The sequence below is a fragment of the Antechinus flavipes genome, chromosome 6, assembly GCF_016432865.1.
Source record: "Antechinus flavipes isolate AdamAnt ecotype Samford, QLD, Australia chromosome 6, AdamAnt_v2, whole genome shotgun sequence".
Classification (NCBI taxonomy): Eukaryota; Metazoa; Chordata; class Mammalia; order Dasyuromorphia; family Dasyuridae; genus Antechinus; species Antechinus flavipes.
The window spans coordinates 246,469,417-246,490,520 of NC_067403.1; the positions used below are offsets into that span (position 1 = coordinate 246,469,417).

General features: G+C 36.3%; 2 protein-coding genes across 2 annotated transcripts; both read right to left on the reverse strand.

Annotated features, from left to right (window-relative positions):
• Window positions 1–9,958: 9,958 nt before the first annotated feature.
• On the reverse strand, window positions 9,959–10,888 carry LOC127541063 (putative olfactory receptor 5AK3). The gene has a single exon (XM_051966142.1). It carries the CDS (start codon window positions 10,886–10,888, stop codon window positions 9,959–9,961), a length of 930 nt encoding a protein of 309 aa, XP_051822102.1.
• Window positions 10,889–19,427: 8,539 nt separating this feature from the next.
• LOC127541595 (olfactory receptor 1009-like) lies at window positions 19,428–20,366 on the reverse strand. The gene has a single exon (XM_051966818.1). The coding sequence runs from the start codon at window positions 20,364–20,366 to the stop codon at window positions 19,428–19,430; it is 939 nt and encodes a 312-aa protein (XP_051822778.1).
• Between the last annotated feature and the right edge of the window lie 738 nt (window positions 20,367–21,104).

Sequence of the window (21,104 nt, forward strand, 5' to 3'; positions counted from 1 at the left end):
AAAGTTTGAATCCATCTTGGCTCTGCCCCCACCAAACCTGTCCCTCCTCCCAACTTACCTGCTTCTTTTGGTGACATCTCAATGCCCTCCATCGCCCAGGCTCAAAATCTTAGTCATGTATTATTCTTCCTATTCCTCATCAATTTATATCCAATAAGTTGCCAGGTCCTGTCAATTCTTCCTATAAAACAGCTCTTGCCTCCAATTGTCCTTTTGAGTCACATAGCCACCCTGAGAGCTCAGGCCCTCAACCTCCTGGGTCTGGGTTATTATATTGTCTCCCAAGGATTCTCTCTCTTTCCATTTTTTAAATCTAACTATATTTCACAAAGTTTCCGAAATAACCCACCTCAGACAAACAAGGTACCTATCCTTCTCCAGAATATCCAATAGCCCTCTATTGCTGCAGATAGTATACCTAACATGCAAACTTTTTTTATTAGGTGTTTAAGAATCTGACTGGATCCTTCTTCTAAGACTCATTATCATCATTCTGTATACCAGCCAAACTGGACTACCAGCACTCCTCCAAAATAAGCCTGCCTTTTCTAGCCTCCATTTATTTAAACCAGCATTTCTTTTCTCAAATGCCCTACTTCTTTATTTCTTCTTTCATAATCATTGTTCCTTCAAGGCATCAATCAGGCATCCTGCATCCTCCAGGAATCTAGCCTTTTCTGCTACCCTCAACTGGAAGTATTTTCCTCTTTAATTTTTTACTGTAGTCTCTTCCACTTCTCTGTCTCTCTGTCTGTCTCCCCTTTCCTCCCTTCCTCCCTCTCTCTATCTCCTTTTATTCTCTATAAATGGCATATCCTATTCCCTCCCCATTCGAATAGAATACAAATATCGAGCACTGGGATAATGTACTTTCTATCTTTATATCTCAAACCCTGAGCATCAGGCTTTTGATAGACTAGTACACCAGAGAGTCAATTAAGAGCAGGAAGGAACTTGAAATGTAATTGAGAACAGCCTTTTCACATATATGTAATCAAATTCTATCAGTTTCTTTAGACATCAAGGCGGTATAGTGAATTGCATGTTTGATTTAATATCAGGAAGATACTAGCTCCAAATTATTTTTTTGTTGGTTAAATAAGCTCAAAACCTGCATCAGAAACTTACTAGCTGTGCAAGTGGACAAATCATTTAAACTTCCCTCAGCTTTAATTTCCTCATTTGGAAAATAGGGAGAATGACGGCATCTACCTTCCAGAATTGTTATGAAAATCAAATGAGAAGTGTTTTATAGACCATAAAGTGCAATAGGAATCCTAGAGCTTTCTTTCCCAGAAATGAAGGGGATAAACTAGCTGATCTCTAAAGTCACTGAAGGTCTAAATCTTAAGCTCTGATCCCTGATGGCAATCTCACCCTTATTCTGAAGGTTGGTCAGTGACTCTGGAAAGTCAGATGTCCTACCTACTCATTCCACCTTTACTCCCTTTCCACTCTTGCTTTGTTAGGGATGAGATGCTTATGTTTAGACTCAGAACCAGCCCTTCTGTATCTTTGACCCTAATCCTCCAAGCACTATTTCTTCCTCAAGACACTTCTCAAAGCACACCCTGATCTTTGGGAATAATGGGATATGGGCTTTGGGGGAAGTAATCTCACTCCAAGTCCTGCTGCTCCCAACAGTTCTTGTCTCACTGGAGTCCTAAGGTGACATCACTTCAAGTGCTCCAAATGAGAGCGCACATAAACCAGCATAGAGACCTACATAGTATAGGGACTTACTCTCCAGGGCCTTTCTAGGCCCAGAGGATGGGGAAAGATCATGAAAAAAAGTAATCATTAGCTATTCTTTTTCTGACTTCCCAAGAGTTCTGTGATTTTCCAATTACTTTGGAATTTTGTGGTAATCATTAAAAATTATATTTCTAAGGTACTTTGTGTTTTTGTAAACTAATTGAGCTCTTCATTTCTTATAACACAATAATACTCCATCACAATCACATACCATAACTTGTTCAGCCATTCTCCAGTTGATGGGCATTCCCTCAATTTACAATTCTTAGCTACCACAAGGAGAGTTACTATAAACATTTTATAACATATAGGCTCTTTTTTTTTTCTTTAATCATCTTTGGAAACAGGCTTGTTTTGATTCTAGAATCAAAGGTGATAATTTAATGATAATGAATCAACAGGAGCTACTGAGTTCAACCAAATGAGACGGTATAGTGGAAGATAGAATAGAGAGAGAGGTATTTGTAATTGTAAAATAGTGATCAAGTTCCAAGAATCATAATACTTGTGTTTATATAAAAAAGAAAAATCAAACATTCCAATAAAGGCAAAATTACACTAAATCAGAACTAACCAAACATCTAATAAGCCTTTTGGGATCTTCTCAAGAGAACATAGCAGGGACTTTGATGAGGGGAAACCACAATACTTTAAAGTGTTCCAAGTTCCCGAGACAATCCCCTTCGGGAAATGATTTGCTAGAGGTTTTTTTCTGGGGTGAAGAGAAAGAATATTCAATAGTTCTAGACAAGCACTTCCCACACAACAAGACAGCAAGCAGTTATTTAATGCGACGTCCTTGATTGTCCTTGTAAGTTTCTGTTTTGAATATTTTACTCAGTGATTTTACATGTCAAACTGATCTAGTATGTAAGAAAATTTACTGGATTCAGTAAGAGATATAACTAGCTAATGACCCAAAATAAAACCCCAAACTTGAGAAATAGAGAAAGGTTCCAGCATCATATTTGGGGCTAGAGGGAAACTATACTTTGTCAATGCTAAATAACAGAACTGAGCTCTGTGATCCATTGATTTCTTTCCTTATGCATATATATAGAGATAATGCCCATGTTTATAATAACTTACCTGATCCTAACCTTCCTTTACATCATTGACCAATTGTTTTCCTCCATTTTAGAGCCATTCTCCTTAGGAAAAAAAGAAAAAAAATCCTTTACTATTTTCTGCTCCCTAGAAGAAGGTCTATAGCATATTTGCTAGTTCTGGTGTAGAGGATTGCTGAAAAGATATGGGGAAACCACAATACTTTAAAGTGTTCCAAGTGGATAGAGTCAGGAAAACATGAGTTCAACTCTGGCTTCAAATACTTAATTATCTGTGTGCCCCTGGTCAAATTATTTAACCCTGATGATCTCAGTTTCCTCATCTTTAAAATGAACTGTAGGAGGAAATGGCAAAGCACTACAATATCTTTGAAAAATTGAAGGACATTATATATATATATATATATATATATATAATGTAATAAATTTAAAACTCCAAAAAAGACAACATAGTAGGACCCATTTCAGTGAAAATCAACACAACAACTGAAGGAAAATTGCCACTGTACTCCTAGATAGAAGGATGTAATAAATGAGTTTAAAATCTTCTAATCATGATATTGTAGTATCAGATATCTTCAACTCAACAGACACATTGATGTTTTCTCACTTCCTGAAGCAGAGGAGTCCGACAGATTTGTGATTTGTTTTAATAACAATATCTTCTTCCCAGAATGATATATCATTAAAAAGGAATGTCTCATTCTGGACTTGATAATGTCTAATAAGAACATTCAATTTAGATAAGGAAGAAAGTTTACAGGCTATCATTTCCATCCCCTCATTTTACACATGAGGAAACTGAGGCACTTTGTATAGAAGCATAAGTTAGGGTCTGAGGCAAGCTTTGAGCACTGCTGTTCCTCATTCCTATTCCAACATTGTGCTATTGCTTCATTTTACATAAGCTGAACTGACAAGATTGCCGAGGATAGTTGATCACACTGATATTAAGTTAATGATAATGAAGAAGAGGAGCATCAGATAGAATGACACAAGTTCTATATTATGGGAGACCATATTTCAAAGTATTCAGAGAGAGCTAGGATGTAATAATTTTTATTTCTATAAGGATAGCTTAACTCTAAAGGGATAGAAAATGCTTAAGAATAAATCTGGGAAAGCATAAAAAGTGATTATTCCAAGCAAGAACGAAAAAGGAAGCTCCAAAAAAAATGCAAAACAAAAAAGAGATCAACATGACAGTGCTAAGAACTCGTTAATTTTCCAGACACAGAAATAAGGTAAGGTGTCTTAGGATGGATACCCAACAGCATGGAACAGTCTTGTAAAAAATGTGTCAGAGATAGCTAGAGAGACAGAGACAGACAATCAGACAGAGAGACAGAGACAGAGTTATGGAGACAAAGACAGAAAAGAGACAGAAAGTTTTGTAGATTTTAAATAAGGATGAGCTGTTTGTATTAGAAATGTTTATGTGCATACATAATCTATGGGTTTATATGGTGATGCTGTTGCTTGCTTATTAAATCTTCCACGGCACTTTTTTCAACTATCTGTTTCTGTCCTAATCTGTGTGAACTCTTCCTTCTGGATTGTCATTGTCTTAAAGAGGTAGAGATATAAAAATAATAGCCACCAGGGATATAAGATAAATATGTAAGCCTCTTTGTAAAAATTGATAGAACTTCTTCCAGAAGTACCAACAATCATCAAGCTATGAAGCAGCTCTCTCTGGGAAACTGATGGACACAATGATATAGCAGGAAGAATATTTACCAGAATCCTCTACTACATGGTCTGGGCCAGATGTTGAACTCAGCCTTGAGACTTAATTGACTCAGGAAATTAAAGGAACAAACAACTTATATTCCTTCCTTCACACAATTCCAATAAGCCATGCAAAGTTCCAGCCTATTCCTGTTGCTTAATCAGGACATCATCACAGCTAATACAGAGGCAGAGAAAGTGCGTGATTGCCTTTCTTAATATCTTTTTTTTTTTTTTTTTGCCGAGACATTTGGGGTTAAATGACTTGCCCAAGGTCACACAGCTAGGAAGTGTTAAGTGTCTGAGGTCACATTTGAACTCAGGTCTTCCTGAGTTCAAGGCCAGTACTCTATCCACTGCACCACTACACCAACTAGCTGCCCAACTAGGTGGACAAAGAAATGATATTAAGATATCCACAAAAAAATTATTTTGCTATGATTATGTAAATCTCTTTGTGTTAACTGTTAAAAAGAAAGAAAGAAATGTGTGATGAATGAACTGAGGTTGGTAAAGAATCCTAAGGATAATAATTAGAGTTGTTTTGTTATTGTTTTTGTTTTTTACTTTAAAACTCTGTCGGACAGAAGAGGATGGTTAAAATGCGTTAGGATTGCTTCTCAGGGTAAGTGGGATGAAGAGAACAGCCAGGGATGCAGAGGCCCAACCAATCAACCATAATTTATTTCAATTTCTCTTCCAAGGACAGTTGTCTAAAGGTCTGGGACAGAGCAAAAATTACTAGGGAGTTAAAGCCTAGGAAAAGGGAGGACCTAGAGGTTACACAGACTCCTCAATGGCTTCAAATCATCAGGCCCAGACAGAGAAGGCAATAACCTTCAAGGCTATCTGGCCAACTCTTTAATTTTAGGGATGGACTAACTGAGTCTCAGAGACCTCAGATAATCCAATGAGATTCAGTGAATAAGCCAGCAAGCACCTACTATGCATTAGGCACTGTGCAAAGTTCTGCAGATAAAATGAAGATAACATAAAAAAAAAAAAACTCTAAAGAGACTCATAGTTTCATAGACAGTATTTGAACACCCATAAAACATCCTAAGATCGCAGATGTGATTAATAGGATGCCATCAGTGATCTTTGTCATTTAAATTATATTTTATTTTAATGAATAAAAATAGATTTTTAGAATTAAATTTTTTAGAGTTGATATCCAAGAAAATAAAATTTTATTATTTCTCTCTCTCTTTCTTTCTCCTTTTCTCTTTCCTTGTGTGTGTCTCTCTGTCTCTTTTAACTTCTTTGTTTCTCTATCTCTATCTCTCTGTCTCTCTAATTCTCTCTCTCTCCCCTATACTTCCTTCTCTTTCTCCTCCTCTTCTTTCTGTTTGTCCTTCTCTTTTTTCTCCTTCTCCCTCTCCTCTTCCTCATCCCTCCACCCCTGGAAAAAACAGAAAATTTAAAAAAAACATGCTACAAATGTTCCTATTCAAACAAAACAAATTCCTGCATTGTCTAGGAGCTAAATTTCCACATCTTATTCTTCATCTTATCTGTCAGGTGGATAATTCATTAATGGTCATCCAGAATTTTGTTAGTTATTGAGTTGATTCGAGTTCTTAAAAGTTTTAATATGATTTATGACTATTTAAGTGTGGTTATTGTATAAATTTCTGTGTCTTTTCTGTCAAAAATATTTGAAATAACTTGGAACAGAAGCCCACAAAAGTTCTTCTTTTTTCTGGTAACTTTTTATTTTACAAGTTTGTCTAGATAACATAGGCAGATTCTACATGGCTCACTTTGTAGCAGCCTAGGTGAACATGAATCCTCATGCAAGATTTCCCAAAACATTTGTTCACAGGGGTTGATATCCCAGGGCTTGTGATATTCCACCATGCTGTAATAATGACCTCTCTCTTCCTTCACAGGAGCCTTCCATCCAATCTTTGGATGGATGGATGGATTGGATTGGATAATTAAATCCAATTAATGATCTCTAAAGAGAGGACAACCTCCACATCTTGAGGCAGGATTTGAGAGCAGTGATTGTTACCATTGATTTTGCTTCTGATACAAAGATTTAATTTACTCCTTTGTAATTTCCACCCATTATTGCTGATTTTACTTTCCGGGGTCAAACAGAAATCTAATCTTTCTTTCATGTGACATTCCTTCAAATATTTGAAGCCAGCTTTCACCTTCTTAAAGTTTTCATTTCTCCAGGATATCCATGCTTAATTCTTTCAACATATTCCCATAGAAAAAGGTTCTAAAATTCTTTACTTTATAGTGTCATCCTTTTTCAGCCTGCCATGGATCTGTGACTTAGAACTGGATAGCGGGTGACAAAGCTGCTGATTGGCACCTGTCCCTGTCAAGTGCCTTATTATGGGTCTAGTGCTGTCTGGATATGGATCTGATGATATCTTCATATGGGTTTGGGGTATCCTTCTTACCCTTACATGTAGCCTTTGCCCCTACCAGGTGCTGGAGTGCTCTTGCTCCTGATCCAATCTCATTACCCTAGACCTCTTTGTCTATCTCTATGCCAAACTAACCTGGACAAATGATTAAATTGGACTTTTCTCTATATTTCTATATTTCTCCATCATAATTCAGGTTTTTTTCCCATTTCCTAGAACTTTTTGAAAGTATGCAGGTAAACCATTCCCTAAAAATCACCATCTTGGCTCTTTCTCCTGTTCCACAATTTGTCTACATAGCTCCCAATTGATGACCATATATTTGTTTCCAACATTTTACTTCCTAAAAAAATATTTTTGGCAAATATGGAAACTTTTACATCAGTGATCTTTTAGGATATATGAATAGCAATAGCATTTTGGACATCAAAGAATTACAATATTTTTGTCATTTTACCTGGATAATTCCAGGTTGCTTTCCGTCATGTGATATACTAATTCACAACTCCAACAAGAATGGGAAATAGTGTCTGTTTTCTTACAATTTCTTCAACCAAGACTATTCCATCTTTTTCAACTTTGCCAGTTTTCTGAGAGTAAAATGAAACTTTAGATTTTTCTTTTTTAATTTGCATTTTAGTATTGAATTTTTAATCAAAGGAATTAATAAATTTCTCCATCTGCAACTACTTTTTATTATTATTAGCAGTTTAATATAGTTAGCAAAGCTCTCAGTCACCTAGCATGATAAGTAGATGAAAGGAACGTTAAAATCTGTTTGCTGAAACTTAAAATTCTCTAGCTTCTGTGACATAGAATCATATCCAGATCGATCAGCATAAAACAAACAGATAAAAGCCCTTACTGCAATGATTTTGAGTGTGAAAGCCTGGTTTTTATATTGATACTGCCCCTTCTTTCCTACATAATATTGGGAAGTTATTTAATCTCTGTAAGGTAGTTTCCTCATCTCATACAGTATTTAGAACAAATGATCTCTGAGATTTTTTCCAACCTGAAATCTTCTCTATAATATACAAACCTCTGACTACTGCTCAGTTATCTGGAGCCCAGATTCTTAAACTGTAGTTTGTAACTCTATGGAGGTCTTATAACTGAATGTGGGAGTTATGAAATTATGATTTATTATCAGTAAATATTGATACATATTTATGTTATGCATCTATATATGTTATTATATTATTATAATTAAGAATTTTCTCATGTAAAAGGGGGTTGTGGGTGTAAAATGTTTAAAAAGCTCTGGTTTAGAGTCAGTCCATTCAAAAAGCATTTCTTGAACACCAGGATACTAGAGTTTATGTTCCTACCCTGAAGATGTATTTGCAGAAACTTCTTGCCTATTTTTATCCCCTTTAATATACTGGATCTCTTAGGAGAGTAGGACAACTGAACCAAAATTGTGGACATTGACCTGAATGGACCATGCATTGCTATATATACCTTGTTTTAAATATAATAGCAGTATCAAATCTATGTAGATTCCTTCACTGTTACCTTACAGATTTTATGTTCTGTGAAAAATAAATACCAATCTAATCATTTTGAGCCCCTCTTTAGGAAAAATCCTTAAAAGTTAGGTAGAATTTTGACATTTATATGTATCTCTGTTCTCTTTAAAGTCGAGGCAAAATTCTTATTTATGAAAATGTTTCCAAAAAAAACCAGAAGTGTATATTAGAGTATCTCTTAATAATTAGATTTGGTGAGGGAAATTGAAGAAAGAAGAGAGCTTTTCTTGGAGCTTCTGTCTGTTCTTAAGGAGATGGATGAATGGAGAAACCAGACCAAGTCTTCTGTTCCAAGATGCCTATAGACTTGATGGCCCTTTACAAGTCCTCCCTTTTTAAAAAGATTCAGTCCAAGATTTCTCTTTCTCCTTCCTCCAGATGCCCTCACTCTTTCTCAGCTCTTGATGGCTGTATTTTTTCACTTTTATTGTCAGAATAATCTCAAAAACTCTTTCCTCAGCTCTGAATTAGCTATTCTTTTTGGACAGAGACCAAAGTCTCTTACCCAATTAGAAGAGACTTCCCATTGCCATAACTGAAGTTGAATTTCAATACTTCAAGGAAGTATCCAAATAATTTTATACCTAGTAAACCAACAAAATATATCCCTTAGTAAATGTATCAAGGCTTAGTATCTTTTAACTTACTTTAAATTAAGTAGCAGGTGATGATAACAATTCAATTACTCATTTAACCTTCACATTTTGTGTCTTTGGGTGCATCATGCAGCTCTGTTCAAAGCATGAATGAACATTCTGCCAGTAGTCTAGCATCATGCAGATTTCCATTTTCCTTTCCATTGTCCCTGACAGATAACCTCTCTACTTCTGCTAGTAGTTGCAGTGCTTTTTCTATAAATTAAAAGATAATTCTACCAAATTTAACATTTTTTGAAATCATGAGAAATTTTTCTTTTTAGTTGATATTTTATTTTTAGTTTCTTTAGTATAAAATAAAAATATTAATATTGTACTGCCTACTTACTAGGATTTTTCTGAAGATCTAAATGGATCATGAAAGAGCTTTAATTCCAGTTGTATGAATATAAATGTCTCAATAGTCCCCAGAAACTGCCTGCTGTTAGTGTCAGATGTGTAACAAGTTGAGGATGTGACCAGTGACCAGAAGAAGTCACTGGAGGTAGTTTTTCCTATGGGAATTTTCTCCACTGACCAATGTTGTGTCTTGAGTCTCCCACCTCTGCTAAAATGTAAAAATATATTAGTGACAGATAAAAGAAAGCCAGAACCACTACCATCACTATCATGTCTATTAGTAAGATTATTATTATAATTAAGAATTTTGAAAAGTCTTTGGATACTTTTATGGATTATTAGAAGATTAACTTCATATAAATCTTTCCAATTCTTGGCCCTAATTTGTCACATCCCCCAAGCTGAGATGTTATCTATCAGTTAAAGAGAGGAGGCTGGATATTCTTGCCTAGATACTTTTCTGAACTGAGTCAATGAATGCAAAGCCTTAATTATGAGCAACATTTCCCCAGAATTTTCGCTGCCTCTTTGACTTCCTTGTTTCTTAAGCTATAGATTAGGGGGTTCAACATGGGGATGATGATGCCATAAAATACAGAGGCTACTTTATCATTTTCCTGGGATTCACTGGAAGAAGGATGTAAATACATATAAAAAAGAGTCCCATATAAAATGGTGACAGCTGTCAAGTGGGAGGCACAGGTGGAGAAGGCCTTGTGTCTCCCTGTAGCAGAATGCATCTTCAAGATGGCAGACAAGATGTACATGTAGGAAAAGAATACAATCATCACAGTGCTTGACAGGTTGAAGCCTGAAATGATAATTAGCATCATAACATTCATATCAATACTGGAACAGGAAAGGGCAAGGAGTGGGGGAGCATCACAGAAAAAGTGGTTGATTATATTGGAGTTACAGAAGGATAGGGAAAAGAGAAAGCCAATTTGAATGGAGGCGGTTACAGAACCCATAAAATAGGATCCAGCCACCAGCTGGATGCAGGCTCTTCGAGACATGACCACTGGATAGCGCAGGGGATTACAGATGGCCACATACCGATCTATGGCCATGGCGGCGAGAAGGTAACATTCAGTGCTGGCAAAAATCCCATAAACCTCCAATTGTATCACGCAACCCGAAAATGAGATAGACTTGTGGGAAACCAAAAAATTCAGTAGCATCTTGGGAGTGATAGCAGAGGTATAGCACAGGTCAACAAAGGACAAATGTTGAAGGAAAAAGTACATGGGGGTGTGAAGGCGGGAATCGATGTTGATGAGTAGGATCATTCCCATATTGCCTACTAGAGATATGACAAAGATGATGAGGAACCCAAGGAAAAGAGCATATTGCACCTCTTGCTTAACCAAAAATCCCAGCAGAATGAATTCAGTCACCGTGGTGCCATTTCTTTGTGTCATGACTGGTTTAAGATCTGCATGTGAAAGAGACAAAAAAGACAAAGATAAAATTACAAGCACCCATGATTGGGAATGAAAATAGCCTTTAGTTTCCTACTGTGATAATTCAGTCTTAAGTATTTTTTATGTTTCATTTTTACATCAATTTCACTATGAATATATCCAGCTTCCCTTCCCTGCCCAATGAGCCTTTTTTACAAATAATAATAATAATAATAATAATAATAATAAATGATAGAAAAAAGGAGAAGGAAGGAGGGAGGGAATAAGCATTTATTTAGTGCCTAGTGTTTGCTAGGCATTGTGCTAAATATTATTTCATTGAGAAAGAGGAAGGGGAGAGTGGTGAAATTCACCAAGTCCCAACAGCTTTGTAGGATAAAGGCAGGCAGTTGTATCCAAGCACATCAATCCCTACCTAAGAGGATCTGGAAGCAAAACAAGGTTCCAGCTGCTTGCTATTGTAGTTAGTCTTGGGAAAGCAAGTCCTGCTCTTGTCATCAGTTCAGTCCTTTTCATTATTCATCCTTTTGTGTCCTCTTCCACAGACTACAAGACTTCTCACTTCCCAGTCCTCACAAAGATCCCAGAGAGTCTATTTCTTCATCCTCTCTTTCATACTGGGAAAACTACACTTCCCAGCATGTTGCAGCTAGAATGGGGCCACACTTTTAAGTAAAGGAGTTAGACTGAATTATGCTTAAAAACCTCTCCTACTGCTAACTCCCACTATCAAATGCAAATGCTCGTTTTTAGTTTAAAAAAAATATTTTTTTCAATTAACAAGCATTTCCCTCTTCCCTTTCATCCCATACTACTTCCAAATTAAAAGCAAAGAAAAAGCAACCAAACAAGCTTCTTTCAAAAATGTTCACAGACACGAATCCAGCCATTCTGGAGAGCGATCTGGAATTATGCCCAAAAAGTTATCAAACTGTGCATACCCTTTGATCCAGCAGTGTTTCTATTGGGCTTATACCCCAAAGAGATACTAAAAAAGGGAAGGGGACCTGTATGTGCCAAAATGTTTGTAGCAGCCCTGTTTGTAGTGGCTAGAAACTGGAAAATGAATGGATGCCCATCAATTGGAGAATGGCTGGGTAAATTGTGGTATATGAATGTTATGGAATATTATTGCTCTGTAAGGAATGACCAGCAGGATGAATACAGAGAGGCTTGGAGAGACCTACATGGACTGATGCTAAGTGAGATGAGCAGAACCAGGAGATCATTATACACTTCGACAACGATATTGTATGAGGATGTATTCTGATGGAAGTGGATTTCTCTGACAAAGAGACTTAACTGAGTTTCATTGGAGAAATGATGGACAGAAACAGCTACACCCAAAGAAGGAATACTGGGAAATGAATGTGAACTATTTGCATTTTTGATTTTCTTCCCGAGTTATTTTTACCTTCTGAATCCAAGTCTCCCTGTGCAGCGGGAGAACTGTTCGGTTCTGCAAATATGTATTGTATCTAGGATATACTGCAACATATTTAACATATATAGGACTGCTTGCCATCTTGGGGGGGGGGAGGAGGGAGGGAGGGGAAAAAACGAAACATAAGTGATTGCAAGGGATAATGTCGTGTAAAAATTATCCTGGAAAGGATTCTGTCAATACAAAGTTATTATTAAATAAAATTAAATTAAAAAAAAATTTAAAAAAAATGTTCACAGACAAACCAAATGACTATAACTGTCCATGTTCAAATAGCTAGCAATAACCAGCATTTATACAGTGCTTTAAGTTTAGCAAAGCTCTTCACTTGCTTTTAGAATGCAAAAGCCATTTGGAGTCATTTAGGGAGGAGTCTGATGAGGTCTTCTGAGAGAAAAACTAGGTGGATCTGAAAAACATTGAATAGATTGCCCTGTACCATTCTCTTTCTAGTTTGAGAATAGGAAATAAAGCTCAGTCCAGATTCTCCTCGTAGGGCAAAATCCTTATGAATCTCCAAAACAAGTTATACCTACTAATGGTGAGTAGACTCTCTGCTCTGCTGCCTACAAACACTTTTACTTAACTTTCTAGAAGTCACTAACCTCTCTAGGCCCAGCTATTTTTGTATAGTAACGGTTAAATACATTTGGGATCTGGAGGTGATGTTGGGGATAAAGAACACTAGAATGACAGATCTATGGCAGCAGTAGGATGGCTGTTAGACTATGGATAAAGTCACTAAAGGTTAGTTATCCTGGGGCTAGAGCAGCAGCTGTAAAAAAAAAAAAAAAATGGTGACTAGCAGCTTGACCATGGTGATCTGGCCATAGGTCTAACTACTGGGACCAAGGCAAGGTCATGGGTGAGGAAAGAATATATCTGCCGGGCCTATAGAGCTTGAAATTATGAATGTGTGATCTCCAGCCTAAAGAGAGAACTGCTCCCTAAAGATCTTAGACCCCCCCCCTCCCACCTCAAGATCTGTGACCTCAAGGCAAGCCCTGAATCTGTACAACTTGAATTCAGATCTCATCTCTGATACTTCCTGGCTTAATCGCTCTGGAAAAGCCACCTTTTCCCCTCACTTCTCTCTGCACCTTTCCAATATTCCCTACTGCAAAATGCAGACCTGAATTTATTTCTTACCTGAGCTTTGAGACTACTTTTTCTGTATCTCTCATTAGCTTTTCCTTACTTACTACCTCCCAATACTAATCTGTGTCTGGCAGATGGGAGTTGCTTAATAAACATTTATTGACTGACTGTCTACTCTATCTGGGCCTCCTCCAAACAATAGCACAATGCAAAATCCTTTGAAGTCTGGGTCCTTTTTTTATCTTTGAATCTCTGACCTAGCATCATGGTTTAGACACAATAATTCATAGGATTTACTGCTGAGAGGGACCCAAGAGTTCTTTAGACTAGTACCTTGATGTTTAATGAGTATGTGTATTTTGAATTAACAATATTAATAGCTAGTGTTTATATATTGATGTATAATATTTTAATAAAAAATATTTGTAAAATGTTTGGCATAGTACCTGATACATACTAGTTACTATATAAATTATTTTTCATTTCCCTCTTGTGGTGTGCAAAATGCTTTATCTCATCTACATGACTACCTTGAGAAGTGTTATTATTTCCCCCATTTTGCAAAGGAGGAAACAGCCTAACATAGAGATTAAATGAGTGTCACATTGCTAAAAAGAATATTAGATCAAATTTGAATTCCATGTCTAGAAGTCTGTGCACTGAGCCATCTACCTGCCTCAGTTTCTCTCCCATGAAATGAAGAGGATTGACTAGATCTCCTATCAGCACCCCTTAGAACTCTAAATCCCAGAGGTGATATATCCATTCCCTAGCAGGTAAATTGATGACTCGAGAATGTCAGAAGTCCTACCTAAGCACCCCTTCAGCAGTGGCTCCTATTCGCTTTTCACCGTGCCTTTGTTAGAGGTGAAAGGATTCTGCCCAGCCTCAGAGCCAGTCCCTCGGTTTCCCTGACAATGTTCCTCTTGGCTCTCCTCTTCCAAGACATGAAACATATAGAGGTCATTGGAAATAATGGGGAATTGGGTTCATTTCAGAAGTAATAGTACTTGGAGGTCTCCAGTTTCCATCAGATACAGGCTGACTGGCATCTCTTCAGTTGCTCCAAATGTTAGACACCTGATGACATTGGAACCTGTTCTCCTGGGCATCTCTGGTCTTAGGGGATGAAGAAAACAGTAGTCACTAATTGCTTTCCTTAAGGATTAGAGATCAGTTTCCCAGAGGAACCATAGTGCTATTTTCAAATTACTTAAGAACTACACAGGAATAATAAGCCTAATTGCAAATCATATTAATATAAAGTTTGCTAAACATATTCCATATTATAATCTTCTGAAGCAGTGTCAATAAAATCATTTTTATTGTTTTATTTTCTTTTGATATTTATATTTCATTTAAAAATTCCCAATTATATTAAAAATGGCAAACAATTTTTATTAAAGCTTTTTATTTTCAAAATATATGTATAGATAATTTTTAACATACAAAATATAAGCAAACAACAACAAAAAGAATGAAAATATTATGTTGTGATCCACACTCAGTCCCCATAGTCTCTCTCTGAATACAGATGGCTCTCTTCATCACAAGATCATTGCAACTGGCCTGAATCATTTCATTGTTGAAAAGAGCCATGTCCTCATTTCCAAAATATATAGAGAATTGACTCTAATTTATAAGAAATCGAACCATTCTCCAATTGATAAATGGTCAAAGGATATGAACAGACAATTCTCAGATGAATAAATTGAAACTATTTCTAGACATATGAAAATATGCTCCAAATCATTATTAATCAGAGAAATGCAAATTAAGACAACTCTGAGATACCATTACACACCTGTCAGATTGGCTAGAGTGACAGGGAAAGATAATGTGGAATGTTGGAGGGGATGTGGGAAAACAGGGACACTGATATACTGTTGGTAGAATTGTGAAGACATCCAGCCATTCTGGAGAGCGATTTGGAACTATGCTCAAAAAGTTATCAAACTGTGCATACCCTTTGATCCAGCAGTGTTTCTACTGGGCTTATGCCCCAAAGAGATAGTAAAGAAAGGAAAGGGACCTGTATGTGCCAAAATGTTTGTGGCAGCCCTGTTTGTAGTGGCTAGAAACTGGAAATTGAATGGATGCCCATCAATGGGAGAATGGTTGAGTAAAGTGTGGTATATGAACATTATGGAATATTATTGTTCTGTAAGGAATGACCAGCGGGATGAATACAGTGAGGATTGGCGAGACTTACATGAACTGATGCTAAGTGAAATGAGCAGAATCAGGAGATCATTATATACCTCAACAATGATACTGTTTAAGGAGGTATTCTGATGGAACTGGATCTCTTCAATAAAGAGAGCTAATTCAGTTTCAGTTGATCAATGATGGACAGAAGCAGCTACACCCAAAGAAAGAACACTGGGAAATGAATGTAAACTGCTTGCATTTTTGTTTTTCTTCCCAGGATATTTCTACCTTCTGAATCCAATTCTCCCTGTGCAACAAGAGAACTGTTCAGTTCTGCACACATATATTGTATCTAGGATATACTGTAACCTATTTAACATGTAAAGTACTGCTTGCCATCTTGGGGAGAGGGGTGGAAGGAGGGAGGGGAAAAATGGGAACAGAAGTGAGAGCAAGGGATAATGCTGTAAAAAATTACCCTGGCATAGGTTCTGTCAATAAAAAGTTATTTAAAAAAATGAAAAGAGCCATGTCCATCAGAATTGATCATCATATAATTCTGTTGTTGCCATGTACAATGATCTCTTGGTTCTGTTCATTTCACTTAGCATCAGTTCATGTATGTTTCTCCAAGACACTCTGAAATTATCCTGATAATCATTTCTTATAGAACAGTAATATTCTGTAATATTCATATATCATAATTTATAACTATCCTCTAACTGATTGGAATCCCCTCAGCTTCCAGTTTCTTCCCATTATAAAAAAAGGGCTTCCATAACATTTTTGCACATATGGGTCCCTTTCCCTCCTTTAAGATCTCTTTAGGCTACAAGCCAAGTAGAAACACTGCTGGATCAAAGGTTATGCACAGTTTTGGTAGACCTTTAGGCATAGTTCCAAATTTATCAAACATTTTTTTTAATTTTGAGATCCAAATTCTCTCCCTATCTCCCATCTCATTCTTCTCTTTGAGAAGGATAAAAATTTGATATCAATTATGCATCTAAAGTCATAGAAAATATATTTCCATATTGGCTATGTTGCAAAAGAAACAGACAAAAAATTACAACAAGAAAAGTAAAGTTTTATTTTTAATTATGCTTCAATCTGCATTCATAGTTTATCATTTCTTTCTCTGGAACTGGATGGTATTTTTATTATGAGTCCTTTAGAGTCATCTTGAATCATTGTCTTATTCAGAGGAGCTAATTATTTCACAGTTTGTCATCCCTATTGTTGATCTTAATGTGTACAATATTCTCCTCTTTCTCATTTCACTTTGCATAAGTTCATATAAACTTTCCCAGGTTTTTCTTAAACCATCCTGCTCATCATTTCTTATAGCACAATAGGATTCCATCACAATTATATATCACAGCTTGTTCAAACATTCTCCAATTAACAAGCATCTACTTTTGTTGAAAGAATAACAACAAGGAAATAGTTAAGTCACTAGTTTATTTAATTAAAAAAGAAAGAAGAAAACCAATTGATTAGTATTAAAGATGAAAAAGTTGAATGTACCACCAGTGAAAATGAAATTAAAGCAATTAGCAGCAGTTATTTTGTCCAATAAAACATCAATAAAATTGATGAATATTAACAAAACTGTGCTATCCAGATTAATAAAAGACAGAAGAGAATACTTAAATAATCATCTTAGAAAAAGAAATTGAACAAACTATCAATGAACTCCCTAAGGAAAACATCCCCAGGAACAGATGGATTTAAGATTGAATTCACCAAACATTTAAATAATTTGGAAGTATTTCTTCTTTATCTATTTATACTTTATTCAAATATTTGGATTAATTCTCTAAAAACTATGTGAAAAATAAGTAAAGAAGGATTTTTCCCAAATTCCTTTTATGACAAAAATATAGTTTTGATAGCTAAACCAAAAGGAGCAAAAACAGAGATAGAAAGCTATAGGCCAATTTCCTTAATGAATAAAAATATTAAAATAATATCAAGGAAATTAGAGCATATATCACAATAAATTATGACCAAATGGGATTTGTACCAAGAATGAAAGGTTGGTTAGGGTAGGAAAACTATTAGCATAATTAACCATATCAATAACAAACCTAACAGAAATCATATCACATTATATCAATAGAGGAGGGAAAAGACATTAACAAAAACAACACCCATTCCTAAGGGGAAAAAAAAAAACAAAACACTGGAAAGAATAAAAAGAAATAAACTCTTTTTTTAGAAATGACAAATATTATCTATCTAAAATCAAGAAGAAACATTATTTATAATGAAGATAACATATTACCAACCACTTGCAACATACAAAAAGATAAATTCCATTTAAAATAATCGCAGGTAATATAAAATACTTGGGAATCTACTAGCCATGAAAAAACACAATTACAAAATACTTTTCAAAAAATAAACACAGCTCTAAACAATGGGAGAAATTTTGGCCCTGGGTTAATCTTTGCACTGAGGCTGATGTTGTGACAGGAGTTGAGGTAGGGAGTGGGAAGACATGGAGAAGGTCATCTCTTGGGAACAGGAATAGTGCATCCCTTCAATCAGTATTTATGACAAAGCCCCATTTATGTCATCTTAATTCTAACTTTCTGATAAATTCACCCAGTCTCCCATATTCAGAACCATGAAGTTATGTCTTCCTCAAATTCTCTCTATTCTGTGAGCAAGTTTGGTTGATTCCACTTCTGCAATGTTTCTGGATTTGATTTCTCCTTTCAATTCCCTTATCATTACTACTCAGCTAGACTTTTACTATAATATCCTTAGGAGTATTTCTTTTTCCATGCTTGTTTCAACTCCTCTGAACTCTAATCCATCTCCCAAGACCCTTCCTGAATAATCTTTTGAACCCCTTTATTAATAATTTCCCTTTTTTACTCAATAAGTCCCCATTGTCTTCCCTAAAGGAAAGGTCAGCCTTTACATGAAGACCAGAATTTGTTGTTGTTTTTTTTCAAAAATTAAATATCTTAATGGTGGCTATTAAATGCAGTTGGCAAAATGTACATAATAGAGTCTAGCCATTTATTATAATTACCTGAGTTGTCCTCATAAAATAACTTATTTTTAATTTATCTGCCTTCTTTGCTGTCTTTTAATTAAAATTTTTGTTGTTTTACAGATAAGGAAACTGAGGCAAATAGGGGGGAATCAGTGATCCAGGGTCACACAGCAAGTAAGTATCTGAGCTGGATTTGAACTGAGGAAGATGAGGCTTGCTTCCTAACTCCAAGCCTAGCACTCTATCAACTCAGCTACCTAGTTACCTTTGCTTATAATGTATCTGTATACATATGTAAAAAGCAAACACCTTTTTTTCTGGCAGTTAACTTCTTCTTTTGGTGACATGTTACCTTTCAGAGTCATCTCATATTATTCTCCTCCAAGCACCCATTGCTTCAGGGCTGCTCACATGTCTTGTGAATCCCTTTTACTCATAAAATGCCAGTACCCAGAGTGTTTTACTCCCCTCTCATTAGGTGAATTTCTATATATATCTTCAAAACTGCAACACAAGTGATGTCAATTATAAACATGGAGTTACGAGATCTAAATTTCAGTTCTCAAGCTGCCATTTACTACCTTTGTGACCTTAAGCAAATCATGTACTCTCTCTGGAATTTAGAATCTTTATCTGCAAATGTGAAAATGATTTCTGAGTCTTCTTTCAACCCTAGATCTCTGATGCTGTAGTCTTATAAAAATTCAAAAATCATTCTTTTACTAATAATGCCCTAGCCTCACACTGGTACCCACTAATTTTGTTTGTTTTGTTCTTCTATGATATGTCTGTCATGTTAATGTGATGTTATTCCATTTCCCACTCTAGAGAATTCATGTCCTGATACAAAATTTAGCAATGGTTCTATGGATGGCATCTTTGACCTCTTTGTTCCTTAAGCTATAGATGAGGGGGTTCAACATGGGGGTCACTGAGGTATAAAACACAGAGACAAGTTTATTGGTGTCCATGGAGAAACTTGAGTTAGGACGCACATAGACAAAAAAGAGGGTACCATATAAGATGGTGACCGCAGTGAGATGAGAAGAGCAGGTGGAGAAGGCTTTCTGTCTGCCTTCTGCAGATTGGATCCTGAGGATGGCTATGAGGATGTAGATGTAGGAGACCAGGATGATCAGACCACTAAAAGTACCCACAATCCCAGCAATAACAAAAACTAATAACTTGTTGATGCTGGTATCAGCACATATGAGGGAAAAAAGGGGAAAGATATCACAGAAGAAGTGATTAATGACATTTGGGCCACAGAAGGGGAGGCGAAAAGCAACAGTGGAGTGAATCATGGTATCTATGAACCCAGCAGCATAGGGGATAGCCACAAGCTGGTTGCAGTGTTTCTGGGACATTGCAATGGAGTAAAGCAATGGGTTACAGATTGCAACATAGCGGTCATAGGCCATGGATGCCAAGAGGAAGCATTCAATGGTCACAAAAAGCCCAAAGAACCATTGTTGTAAGACACAGCCCAGAAAAGAGATGGTCTTTCTCTCCTCAAAGAAGTCTCTAAGCATTTTGGGAGCTACTGTGGAAGAGAAGCTCATGTCCACAAAAGACAGGTGGCTGAGGAAAAAATACATGGGGGTATGAAGGCGGACATCAACCCGTATGAGGAGGATCATTCCTAGATTGCCTGTCATATTAATGAGATAAAAAGATAGAACCAGAAGAAATAGGATGACCTGCAGCTTTGGATGATACTTCAAGCCCACGAAAACAAACTCAGTAACTCTGGTGTCATTTCCACTGGCCATTTATTCCTGGGGCTTTCTGCTGAGAGAAAGACAAAAATATACTTCCACAGGATTTCAGGAGTTTGAATTCAAAAACTTCTTATGATCAGGTTGTAGAACTGGAATATCCCTTGTCATCTAGTTCAATCCTTTCACTTTGCAGATGAAGAAACTGGGACTTAAGACAATCAATATCACATCATTACTATGTAAGAGTCAATATTTAAGTCTGGGAACCTTAATTTTAATCCTCTCTACTGTCCTGTCATTTGAATAAGCATCTTTAATCATATGAAACTACATCTAAGAAGAGGGAGAAAGAGATGCTTTGTTTTGTTGTTTAGCTTTGTTGGTACTGACTGGTAGTGGTAGGGGATGGGGGTGGTGGGTGGTGGTGATGGTGGTCGTGGGTGGTGGTGATGGTGATAGTAGATGGTGGTAATGGTGATGAAAGTATGTTTTGAGCCCCAGCTTCTGAAAGTTGACTCAGTACTAATGTTGAATTTTTTGGAATATGACAAGAAGGATGACAAATGGCAAACAATTTGGAACACATTTAGTGCTAGAAAATTCACAGAAATTTGTGGTCTTTTCACAATTAGGCTATATTTCATTTTTCATAACAATTGGATGATACTTCAAGCCCAAGAAAACAAACTCAGTAACTCTGATGTCATTTCCACTGGCCATTTATTTCTGGTGCTTTCTGCTGAGAATTGGTAAATAATAATACAGATGATAGATGAGAAACTGACACTA

What these genes read in the sequence shown, in the direction of transcription:
- LOC127541595 (XM_051966818.1), bottom strand. Translation starts at nt 20,366, where the DNA reads ATGGCCAGTGGAAATGACACCAGAGTTACTGAGTTTGTTTTCGTGGGC.
- LOC127541063 (XM_051966142.1), bottom strand. Translation starts at nt 10,888, where the DNA reads ATGACACAAAGAAATGGCACCACGGTGACTGAATTCATTCTGCTGGGA.